Source organism: Equus quagga, chromosome 6 (genome assembly GCF_021613505.1).
Source record: "Equus quagga isolate Etosha38 chromosome 6, UCLA_HA_Equagga_1.0, whole genome shotgun sequence".
Lineage (NCBI taxonomy): Eukaryota > Metazoa > Chordata > Mammalia > Perissodactyla > Equidae > Equus > Equus quagga.
This window is the reverse complement of record NC_060272.1, coordinates 117,657,187-117,669,800: the sequence shown is the minus strand read 5'-3', so window position 1 is coordinate 117,669,800 and position 12,614 is coordinate 117,657,187. Positions and strand designations below refer to the sequence as shown.

Genomic DNA, 12,614 nt, shown 5'->3' with positions numbered 1-12,614 from the left:
AAATGGCAAGTTTGTTCTGGTACCAAAACTATCTTGCTCTGTAGAAAGAATATTCAAAATTCAGATGCACCATAATTTTTAACTGAATATTCTTCTCACCTGCCAGAGATACCTAAATGATACCTAATTGGAGGATTCCATGACTCAATTCTTACTTTCTCTCTTCTCTCTTTACAACTTTTCTCTCAGAAAATGTACCTACTCCCTTGGCTTCTGGTCTCACCTCTGTCTGAAAGACTGCCCAATCCATAATCCAGCCCTGACTCTCTCCGACTCCCCAATCCCACATTTCCATGTTTCTATACAATACTTTCACTTGGATTATCTCCAACTAACAGGCTAAAACTGAAATCCATATCCTGATACTATCTTCTTTCTAAACTTCTTCAACATTTGTCAACCCTTCCATTTTTTCAGGAATATTTAAGCACCCACTATCTGGCCTTGCATGCTTTTTTAAAGCTTTGAAATCATTCTCAACAGCACCCTTCCACCAAGCCCCATCTGCCTGTCAACCAAGAAGCAGACATATCAAGATATAAACATACTGCTCATTTATTAAGTAACATGCCCAGCAGAAACCCCTGACCTTTATTCCATCTCTGATCTATCATTGATGCTCAACTGATCCCTAAATATCGATTTCTTTTGTACTCCTACATTTACGCCTTATCAAACACTCTCCAAAGGACTCGAGAATGAACAAAACTTAGGGCAAGATGCAGGGATAGGATGAAAAATAGGGTGAGTTTAAGGAATAAAGTGAGAGTATCACCTATATTCTAATTTTTTTAAGTTATAATGTTAATTGTTGATCATCTTTTATTTCTACTTTAAAATGTTTTAAACACTGAATACATATAAAAATAATCTGCAATAAGTGATTAAGGTGTAAAGAAACAATAAAAAGAGCAGACCAACAACCACACAACTAACAAACACAACTTTACCATTAACTTTGAAGCCTGTATATGTCCTCTGGTCCTCTAACACCTCCTACACCCTCCAGGGGGAAGCCCTGTCCTGAAACTTTGGTTCTTATCCTTCTTAGGATTTTCCTAACAGTTTGAAGACATATATAGCCCTATTTAATATATTGTACAGTTTAGCTTATTTTTGAACTTTACATCAATTAAACCATACTACAAGTAATCTGTAGGTTGCTTTTTCTGCTCAATGTATGTTCCCAAATTCATCCATATTGATAGGTGTAACTGGTTCAATTACCTTGGTGTATAGTATTATTCTATTATACAAATATAGTGTAATATATTTATCCATCTCTTGTCACTGTATACTTCAACTGCTTCCCATTTGGAGGAAAGGGATATACAAGCAATGCTGCTATGAACACTTTTAAGCATTTCTCTTGATACAGATGAGCAAGAATTTCTCCCAAGCAGCATTCTTCAAACTACAGACTGAAATCTAGTAGTGGGTCATTAAATCAATTGAGTCATCACAATCAGTATTTTTAAAAAGTGGAATACAATACAACAGGAAATATCAAAGTGATATGCACAAATTCCTAGCAAAAAACTAAGCCCATGAGAGCAAACTTATGAAAGAAGCAAATACACCATGTTAAATATCTCCGAAATTTTTTTACAGTGTTTAATTTTGAATTTCTATTTTATTTAAATATTATTAAAGTCATATTTGATATATACTTTGTTATATTTTTACCTTTATTATACATAGTAAGGACAGCTATTATAGGAAATTTTATTTAATGTGTGTGTATACTGAGTCATGAAATAAAATGTATTTTTTGCAATGTGCAGATCATATTAATAAAAGTATGGAAAATATTGCTTTAAACTATACATACTTAAGGGTGAAACTGCTAAGTCGTAGGCTATGCACCTCAAGAGTTCTCACAGATCCATATATGTACCAACACTTGACTCTCAAGCTTGGTGATTTTTTACAAACCCAGTGGGTATAAATGGCACCTCAATATAATTTTAATATTTATTTCCTATTTTAATTATTAGGGCATGTTACAATGTATCTGACATCAAACAACATAAAAACAGATGCATAAGTATGGCCCATCCACAATTCATAGCCCATTTTTCTATTTCCATCTAAATCTTATCCTCCTTCAAGATTTGACTTCCAACTCCTCCATGAAGCCTTCCCCAACTATCACAGTGATGTCTGCCATTTCTAAATTTCAGTATTGCTTATATTATTCATTTGACACATAATATACGATCTAGTCTTGCTAATTATCTACATACTCATACTGTCTCCCAAATCAGAGTAGTAAATGTTTATGAATGAGATTGACACTGAATGATAAATTCAACCATGTGAACAATTACACTGTTTATAAACTATCTACAGCTTATTCTTTGAAAGAACTAACAAAACTTGAGCATCCTCCTCTATTCTGGAGATCATTTAGACTATAGGAAGGATAAAACACTGAACCAAATGATTTAAGTTTTAGAAGGGTTTGCCCATTAATGTGACCTAAACTTAACAGGAACTAACAATATAAACAACACCAATGGCAAGCCCTTTCATGAGAATTACTTAATAATTTACATTTTGGCATTTGAGTGAATTTAGCAATCTACGAGGAAAATAAAGACAATTTTTAAATAAAAAAACTAATACAGTGGCAAAACTATCATATTCTGATAATTAGTCTGATAAATTTGACATTATATCGCATAATCATTAAAGTAATAAGTTAGACAAAGATGTACTCCCAATACAACAGGATTGATAAATTAAACCTTCAAAGATTTGTAAAATTTTGCATAAATCAAAATGTTTGATTTATTAGTTTCCTAATAAAATATACCCTCAATTATCTACTTTAAATAATGAAAGCACAAGTATATACAGTTACAGTTCATTTTAAAATCTAGCTCTATGAAACTTTTTCACAAACTTTTCTGGATAGAGCATAGTACATTCTTAATGGTCTGGCTCGAGTTAATATTAAAACAGCAAACAGAACTCAGAGGAACCATAAGGCATAAAGGGTGACAAGAGAAAGTATGTCTGGAACAAATAATTTATTATGGATAAGCCATGAAATGAAAAATTCATATCATAGTCAAGAGAAGTCTATAGAGTAAGAAGAGAATGATATTGAGTATGAAACAGGAAAAAGGGGGGGACAGCAGTGTAAGGCCTAAAACTCTATCAGATAATACTTGAGTATAGTTAATGCATTATTTATGTGACCCACTTTCAAATGGACATGAAAGTTTTAACAAAAAACAGAGAAGTAATGAAACCACAACAACTCAAACAATGGTAAATGGTCAAAGGAGGAAGGGTAAGAGAACTAATTGTAATTGAGAACCAAAACTTATTTCTGAGCTTCTGAGAAGGTAAGGAAAAGGGAACTATAATGTTAAATGGCCATCATTATTTAATTAAATGAATATACTAGGTTATTACCAGAGTCATGTTATATAGTACAATACGAAAAGGGGAATTTACTATATGACTTATTCTATAGCTAACAATGACAAAGCTAAAGTATAGTCTTACCAAAAGAAGTTATATGCCAACTTTTTACACTATTATCAACAAAACAGAAGTTACAATATTAGACTGCACTTCCATAAAAGTTTTTCTGCAACTAGCTAAAATTGAGTGTGTGTGTGTGTAACTTTTTAATAATTTGACTAGATACATAGTTAAAACAAACTGAAGGTAGTGTCATTCTTAATTGTTACTCTATTCCATAGGATACAAGTTTTGAAAATTAAGAGCTATTTAATATTATTCAGTGGAACAACAAAAACACAATGAAGGGACATCTGGCTTCTGTTCCAGCACGTAAGGAACTTGGAAGTCATCTCTGCTGTTCACACAACATGAAAAAGGCTGAACAAACTGAAAATCGACAATTCCTCTTAGATCCATCAGAAAACTGAGGTCACAGGGCAAACTGCTGTTCCCAAAACTGGAGAGAGAAACAGGCAGATACAGAGGATCACAGTTTACCGGAGCAGAAACCCAGGAGCAGAAATCTCCATAGGAAGCAGTATTGGGTAGAAAAACCTAATCTCTAAGTAATCAATTGCTAGAGGATCAGTGTGGACAAGTTTGAGAGTTAAAAAGTCCAGGAGGGCCCAGTCTTAGGGGTGCTTCCACACTTTCATGGGGTTTAGATACAGAAACCCTGTCAGGTTGTCACAGTGAAGATCAGAGAAAAATCCCTTCCTGCTTCCTTCAGGGGAGAGGAAAAGCAGTCATTTTAAAACATAGTCATGTGCTACATAAGGACATTTCAGTCAATGAGAGATGCATATACGATGGTGGTCCCATGAGATTAGCACCATACAGCCTAGATTTGTAGTCGGCTATACCATCTAGGTTTGTGTAAGTACACTCTACAATGTCTGCACAATGACAAAATCGCAGAACGATGCATTTCTCAGAACATATTTCCATCATTACGCAACGCATGACTGTATGCCTAAAGTATACATTTCTTCTTAACAAGGCCTGCCCTCAAGATAAACTATTTTACGAGAGACTACCAGGGTTTTAACAGAGACTAACCAACCTGGAGGAAGGGAAATATCTAAATCCAATACCCTCTAGCCTTTCCATCTCTCCTAAAAGGGAAAAAACTGAGAAGTACTTGTAAAGGTCACAGCCTAGGGGTACAATCCCACTAAAAGACTGAGACCTAATCATAAGACTATAGAATATTTCCCCTCCCTCGACACCTCACCACCATGATACCTCACCACCACATCAATAGGGCTTCTATATAATCACAGGAATACAACTGAAAAAACTATGCAACTCAGAAAATATTTGAGAAGTTTCTAGAGAAGCTCAAATAAAAAAAGGACACCAAAGCAAAGTTTAGCCTCTGACACACACTGCTACAGCAGACAGTAAACATAGCCTAACCCCTAGCCAGATAAATATAAAACCTCACACTAAAGGCCTATTTACCTCAGTACTTTTCACCCTTTGGTTAACTTTATGTGTCAACTTGACTAGGCCATGGTATTGTATGGTATCCAGTTTTTGATCAAACACCAGTCAAGATGTTGCTGTGAACGTATTTGTTAGATATGATTAACAAATCAGTGGACTTTGAGTAAAGTGATTACTCCTCCATAATGTGGGGTGGACCTCACCCAACCAGTTGAAGGCCTTAAGAAAAAGGACTGTGCTCCTCTGAGGAAGAAGGAATTCTGCCTCTAGAATGCCTTGGGACTGAGTTACAACATCAATTCTTCCCTGAGTCTCCAGCCCACCAGCCTGTCATGCAGAACTCAGATTTGCCAGCCCACTATTATATCAGCCAATGCCTTAAAATCAATCAATCAATCAATTTCTCTCTATCTCTCTATATCTCCTATTAGTTCTGTTTCTCTAGAAAACTCTAATACAGATTTTGGTCCCATTTAGGACTTAAGTCTTACAACTGCAAGGACATGGATTCTGCCAACAACCTAAATGACCTTGGAAGCCGATTCTTCCCAAATCAAGCCTCTAGATGAGAACACAGCCCAACTGAAACCTTGATTACAATTGTATGAGGTCCTGAGCAGAGGATCCACCTAAGCTATGCCCAGACTCTTGTCCCACAGCAACTTAATAAATGTGTGTGTGGTTTTAAGGAACTAGTCTGTGACAATCTGTTATGTAGCAAGCGAAAAACTAATACAATACAATCTATTTTACTACAGAATTTATACTAGATAATAAGGGAGAAAATGATCATGGAACATAAGCATTGCAAATCTTGACAGTATAAAAAGTATGACCAAATGCTGAGAACAGGAAATTAAGTCCTCCAATTACTCTCTCTGTAAGTTCAGTTTAAAATGCAGGAGAAAGGCTGAATAAGTACAAATATGCTCATTTTCTCATTTTTTTACCATGTGCAGTTCGATTTTTCAGAATGTCAGAATCAAGTATAGTGTTAAACATATAAAATAATAAACTTAATCACTGGAAGAACTGCTATAGACTCTAAACCTTCCAAATTATCAACATGCAAGTGCATGCATACACATACACACACACACAAAAAGACAAGTAGCAAATTTGAAAACAAAGGAAACAATTAAAAACAGAAAGCATAAGGTCAATCAGAGAACAAAAACCAAATAAGTATGTTATATCAAGAAATGCAGATGAGATAAACTTACCTTTAAAAAGGTAAAGATGTATAGATTGAGTCAAAACACAAAGTCCAACCAAATATTACATACAAGAGATTCATCTAAAGATGTAATGTAAAAGGATGAACAAAGATACAACAGATTAATAAAAAGAAAGGAGGAAAGATAATGTTTTAACAAAAAATTAAGATATCTGAATGACTAAAGAGATGAAAAAATTGAATGAATGTATTGAATCACATCTTCTTCAGCCCACGGTCGACACTTTCATCTAGAATTCGGCTAACTTAGTAAGTGCTCTCGCACTATGTATTTTTAATTTCCTTCTCCAATACTTTCAAATATTTTGCCTAACATTTTTTTAAATGCAAAATCTTCTTTCTCTGCACTGTCACATTTCCTCATTTGTTTCCATTACTTGGTTAGAACAGTGATCTCTTAAAATGTCATATCCCATTCCCCTTGTATTGTTTTCTAAAATCACCGAAAAATTCATGATTTCCTAATTTAATATCTTTTTTACAAAACCCATCTTTTTTTAGCATTTTACGACATTAAGCACCTTTTGCTTCTTGAAACTTTCCTTTCTCAGTTGAGATAACTGCATTATACTTCTCTCTCTTCATCTCTTTTACTGAAATTTGCTCTTCCTCTCACCATTCACAATATCAGCAAATATCCTGTTCTCAGAATTCTCACTGTTTAAAGTCTTCTAACAGTAACATTAAATATCTACATCTTAAGGAGAAAGCTCCCTCCCAAGAGTCAGATTCATGCTTTCAACAGTTCGCAGAAAATATCTAAATGGAATTCTCACAAATAACTAAAACACGAATTGTATAAAATAAGCTCAAACTCGTGGGAGCCGGCCCGGTGGCACAGCAGGTAAGTGCGCACGTTACGCTTCAGCAGCCCTGGGTTCACCGTTTTGGATTCCACACATAGACATGGCACCACTTGGCACACCATGCTGTGGTAGGCGTCCCACATATAAAGTAGAGGAAGAGGGGCATGGATATTAGCTCAGGGCCAGTGTTCCTCAGCAAAAAGGAGAGGAGGATCGTCAGCAGTTAGCTCAGGGCTAATCTTCCTCAAAAAAAAAAAAAAAGAAGCTCAAACCCTATCCTCACAGTAAGTAGTACCACATGATAATAACCTTCTTTCTGATAATAATGCCACTGTTCTCCTGGTTTCTCAGGCTGAAAACCTAAGAGTCACTTTCAAATTACTGTCAAGTCCTTATGGTTATAATTTACATACCTTTAATTCCTGCAAACCTAATAGTTCACTCTCAGGTCATTACTCTTAGATTGTGAAATAACCTCCTAACACATCGTTCTACTTTCTGCTTTCCTTTTTCTAAGTGTATGTACTGATTATCAGTTTTATTTTCATAGACTGCAGCTCAGTTAACTTAAGTCCCTAGTGAAAAGCCTAGATAGATTCCTTTGGCCTACCAGTAGAATTCAAATTTTTCATTCAAGCAATTAGGCCCTTCCTTAATACAGGTCCAACATAATATCAGTCTTCTCTCAGCCCTCACTCCTACATATTATCTATGAAATGAACTATAAATTGCAATATTACCCAAACATGTCCTACATTCCTACCTCCATGCATTTTGCCCAGTGTTCATTTTGGGCAAACCCTCCTACACTCTCTACCTATTACAAGCCATTGGAATACTTCAAGACCTTTCTGCAGAATTTAATCTCTCCTTCCTTTGAACCTTTACAGTATGCTGCTTGCGATTCTCTCATGGCACTTATAACACATTGGTTTTATTCTATTTAAATCACACATTCAACAATATTCAATGAGTATCTGTTATGAGCCAGGTAATATGGTAAACATTAGGTGCCAGGTATACAAGGGGCAATGATACAAGGGTCCCCATGCTCACAGAACCTGTAATCTAGTGTAGGAGAATATAGTTACTTGCACCTTACTTTTATCCCCTCCTTACTCCTCAAAGAGATTTAAAAATTATTAAAGATAAGAATTGTAACTCTGAATTTTCCATAGTACTATCACAGGTTTGTATATACATTTAATAAAATATTTTGTCTAACTGAACTCAAAATATATCTTGTAGAAAGTTATAATCATCACTGCACAAAAATATGCATGATTCAAACTAAGAAAGTAGGGGATCTAAAAAACAAATAATTTCTCCTGTGGGAATTTAATACTTTATACGTGAGCTTAGTGATTCTTCTCAAAAAGGTAAATAATGAAATAATATGTAACCAAGGAAGAGAAAGTAGAAAAAGGATTTAGCAAAGAAAAGAGGAAAATATATTGTCACTTAAGAAAGTCAACATTATTTTAAATGGTATGTTATAGCTATCTAAATCTGGTAAACTGAGCATTCCCTAAAGCATTGCAAACTTTATGCCAAAAGACACTAAAAAGAGCACCAAAATCTGTTCTCCTCCATAGAATAGAGTTGTAAATGAGAAACAGATTGCTCAGCCTGGATCTATATCTTCCCAAACCCCCTGAATCTTGGGATGGCCATATGACTAGTTTTTCCCAAAGAAATATGAGTACAAATGATGTTTGCCACTTTTGTCATAAGATTGTATCTATTAGCAGCTTAGCCTAGCCTAATTAATACACTAGGCACATGACAATATTTCTCTTAGAACGCATTTTGATATTGTCTGATATTCAGGTGACAAATACAACTGTTTTCCCCCCCCCCAAAAAACTGACTAAACTGTTGTTTCTAGAATTTTGTCATTACAGTATCAATTGTAACATTTTATATAGGAAATGGAGGAACATGGGTGAAGGTATAAATTTCAAATTTATATGTCATATAGAAACCTATATTCCATTTTAGAGTTTATATGGATGTAGAGAATAGAAAAATAAATGAATCTTTTATCTAAGTTATCTTCTACTTTTAGTCTTTTAATAAAACAACTTCACAACAATAATCAACAGTAGCTCAAATTTCTTATGACCCTTTAATTGGCTAGGAAGGAAAATAAAGTCAAGAATCAGAAAAGCATAGTTGCCAAAAAAAACCCTCCATTTAACCCAGAAAAATTATGGATAATTTAGCCCATAATGAGTGACTGGGTACAAAATGAATTTAAATATTATATCATGATATAGACTATTCTTACAGGAAATTTCTTTCACCTTTATTTTTAAGATGTTTATTGAAATGAAAATAACTCCTGGAAGCACTGATCAGATGGGTTTTTGCAGTGATAATATACTGATTATATAATTACATACTATTTTATGTATATATAATTTTATATATAAACATATGTATTTGTATAATTTACTGATTATATGTAAAAGATAGCATTGCACTAATTTGAAAATACGAGTTTTCAAAAGATCAATAGAAACATCCCAGTTAATGACTTTTTCTACAAACGAAACCATCTTAAAATTTACAAATTTCAGAAGTAATGATAACTGCTAATAATAAAAGGCAAAATTAAATAAAACAATGAATAATTGCTAGATACTACTATAAAACTATAAGGCTATCTTAACAGTTTTAATGTATAAATAACATAGCCTATTAATTCAGAAAACAAATAACAGGCTACAAGAGAAGTATAATAAGGAAGAATAATCTGACTATACTAGTTTCAAAATAGTAATGGTTTGACATAATGACCCTGATATTCTTAAGGAACACTATTGCAAAAAAAATTAAAAATAATTGTAAAGATCTAATATCTGAAATAAATAGAATAATTTTTAGTATTTTCTGGTATAACACCAACCTGTTCCAATTCCTGTATTTTAGCATCCTTGACTTGCAGAATTTCTAAAACTTTTCTGTCTTTAGCTTCAGATTTCTGTTTTTCTCTAGAAACAAAAAAATAGAGTTTATTAGTCATAATTGGTAGTTGATCCTTTAAATTTTCACATTTTGATTATGAGTGTCACTTTAAAATATAGGAAATTAAATTTTTTGGGTTGACAGCTCTTTCAGAATTAATCAGAAACCATATGGCAAGTGATAACAACTTACAAATGCTGACAATTAAGACAACTTCATACTAAAAGAACAGTTTATTTTCCAGATTTAGATGCACGATAAAAAATATTTAAAACATGTTTAACCTTGATGCAATAACCATTATATCATCAATTTGAAATAATTAATTAATCAGTAAATATGGTCTTATTAATATAAACACTTTACATACACAATTACATTAAGAATAAAATAATTATCATTTTTAAATAAAAGATTCAAAAGAGAGAGAGCTAGAGATTTACTAATAACCAACATCCCATGACTAACATTTTTGGATTTCTGACACCTTCCTATAGGTTTCTAGTCCCTGAGAATATACTAACTAACTTAAATGGTAATTGTATAGTCAAAGTATAGTTCTCTGGAATACATAAAATCACAACAATTGTAAATAATGACTATCTTGTAAAAATAGCTTTAAAAAGGAAGAGAAGGGAAGAGACAAAGGTCTGAAAAGATTATACAATCAGGGTAACACTCGTCAATTCACATAAACGGGGGAGAAATTTATTGGACACCTATTTATATTTTTTTAAACTTTAAACATAGGTAAAATAAATAGAAATTTGTAAGCAAATCACTTATGAATCACATGTGCAGGTAAGAAAGAAGAAAAAGCTCCTCACTTGAGAAAGAATGAAATGAAGCAAAGGGTCTTAGAATGTACAAAGGGATATTAGAATGAAGATTCACCAATCAGAAAAGTATACCACTTGTTAAAAGAGGTAAATTCAGATGGTCTAACAGTACATTAAAAAATTTAAATTAGACTTTCAATAAGTTAGCACAGTGAGTTCACACATTGAAGCTCCTTTCTATTCTCTAAATTTATAATATTAATAGAAAAACAAAAGAAAAAAAATGAGACACAGCCACATCTCTGAGGATCACAAACTAAACAGAAATACAATACTACGAAGAAGGATAAAGCTGCTGTCAGCCGTCCAGATCCAGAAGCAGGCTAAGGTGGAAAGGAGCTTGGCTCTTGGGGACAATAGGAAATACAAGTGCCCTGCTCACTATGTAGAAGAACAGCCAGGCTCACTGTTTGAAACCAGAGAGTAGGATGGGGCTCCCAACTCCTGAAAGCAGGCTGAAAAGACTTCTGTCAGCCCTTGCCTAGAACTAAGGCTTATATGAAAGTCTAGGAAGGCAAACATTTATAGATACAGCATCCTCATCAGGAGCTGAGCCAAAACACCCTATGGCTCAGGAACTAAATATAGTAAATCCCTTGCATCACTATTGGCTAAGAGCCCCAGGCTACCAAAATAAAACCTATTTCAAGATGAGGGAATGAGGTAAGGGTGACAATTTAGTGGCAAACACAAAATTTCTAGAGAGAAAAGGGCATTAGACAAGGAGGGATAGTCAGGAAAGAAGAGGAAGAGAGGAGTAACAGCAACTCTCCTGCTCAAGATGTGACTACAAACAAAAAATCCAAAACACATAAAGAAAATATACACTCTACACACACTCACACACAACACATGCACACACTAACTCAATAATCCGAAGAAGCAGTCACTCTAGAGAAAATGAAAATAACAGAACACAGCGAAAAAGACTTTAAAATAATTAAGTAAGGATCTTTAAAGACATAAAAGAATAACCAAAATTAAAAACAAAAACAAGTTAATCTAAAAATATATTTAAAAACCTTGAAAATAAAATTATAATCACTGAATCAAAAACACTTAAATGGGCTAAGCTCAAAACTAGATGCAAAAAGAGAACTAGTGAAATGGAGGATAGTAATGAGGGATTCATCCAGAATACTGCATAGAAAAACGTTGAAATTAAAAATATGAAAACACAGTTAAGACATGTAGGTTCCACTGGGAAACTCCAACATACGCCTAAAGACTTCCAGAAGTAGATAACAGTGGGATGAAAGATAAAGCAATATTTTTAGAAGGTAATTGCTGAGAATGTTTTAGAATTAAACAGAGTCCTCAGACTGAAAGAGTACCTACCACAATCAATACCAAAAAAAAAAAAAAAACCCACGTCTACACATTAATCCATCATTCACTCAATAAATATTTACTGAGCACTTATTATATGATAGGCACTGTCCTAGGGACTAGGGATACTGAGGTAAATGAAATAAACCAAATGGCTGCCTTCATGGAATTAACATTCTAGTTCACGGATACCGAACATAAATGATATATAAGTGAAAACATAGTATGTCAACTGGTTATAAGTATAATAAGTACAATATGCTATGGTAACAGAAAAAAGGATGCCTAGTCTTGAAGAACTAGGGAGTAAAAGGAAGGTTGTTGCTGTTTTATAAAGCATAATTAACAAACGACTGTCCTTAAAGGTGATATTTGAGCAGAGACTTAAAGGAGGGAGGTGAGAGCCAAGGAGATCTCAGAGAAGAGTTTTCCAGCCCATGGGAGCAGTAGCAAGTGCAAAGACATTGAGGCACGAGCATAATTAGCATATTCAGAGAACAGCAA

The 12,614-nt window shown here is 33.9% G+C and overlaps 1 protein-coding gene across 3 annotated transcripts in view; it reads right to left on the bottom strand.

Annotated features, from left to right (window-relative positions):
* Positions 1 to 12,614, bottom strand: part of CNTLN (centlein) — a 314,336-nt gene that overhangs the window by 241,828 nt on the left and 59,894 nt on the right. For all 3 annotated transcript variants that reach the window (XM_046664977.1, XM_046664979.1, XM_046664980.1), the window contains exon 3: positions 9,884 to 9,968. In XM_046664977.1, the coding sequence (XP_046520933.1) occupies positions 9,884 to 9,968 (85 nt within the window). The remainder of the gene's footprint in view (positions 1 to 9,883; positions 9,969 to 12,614) is intronic.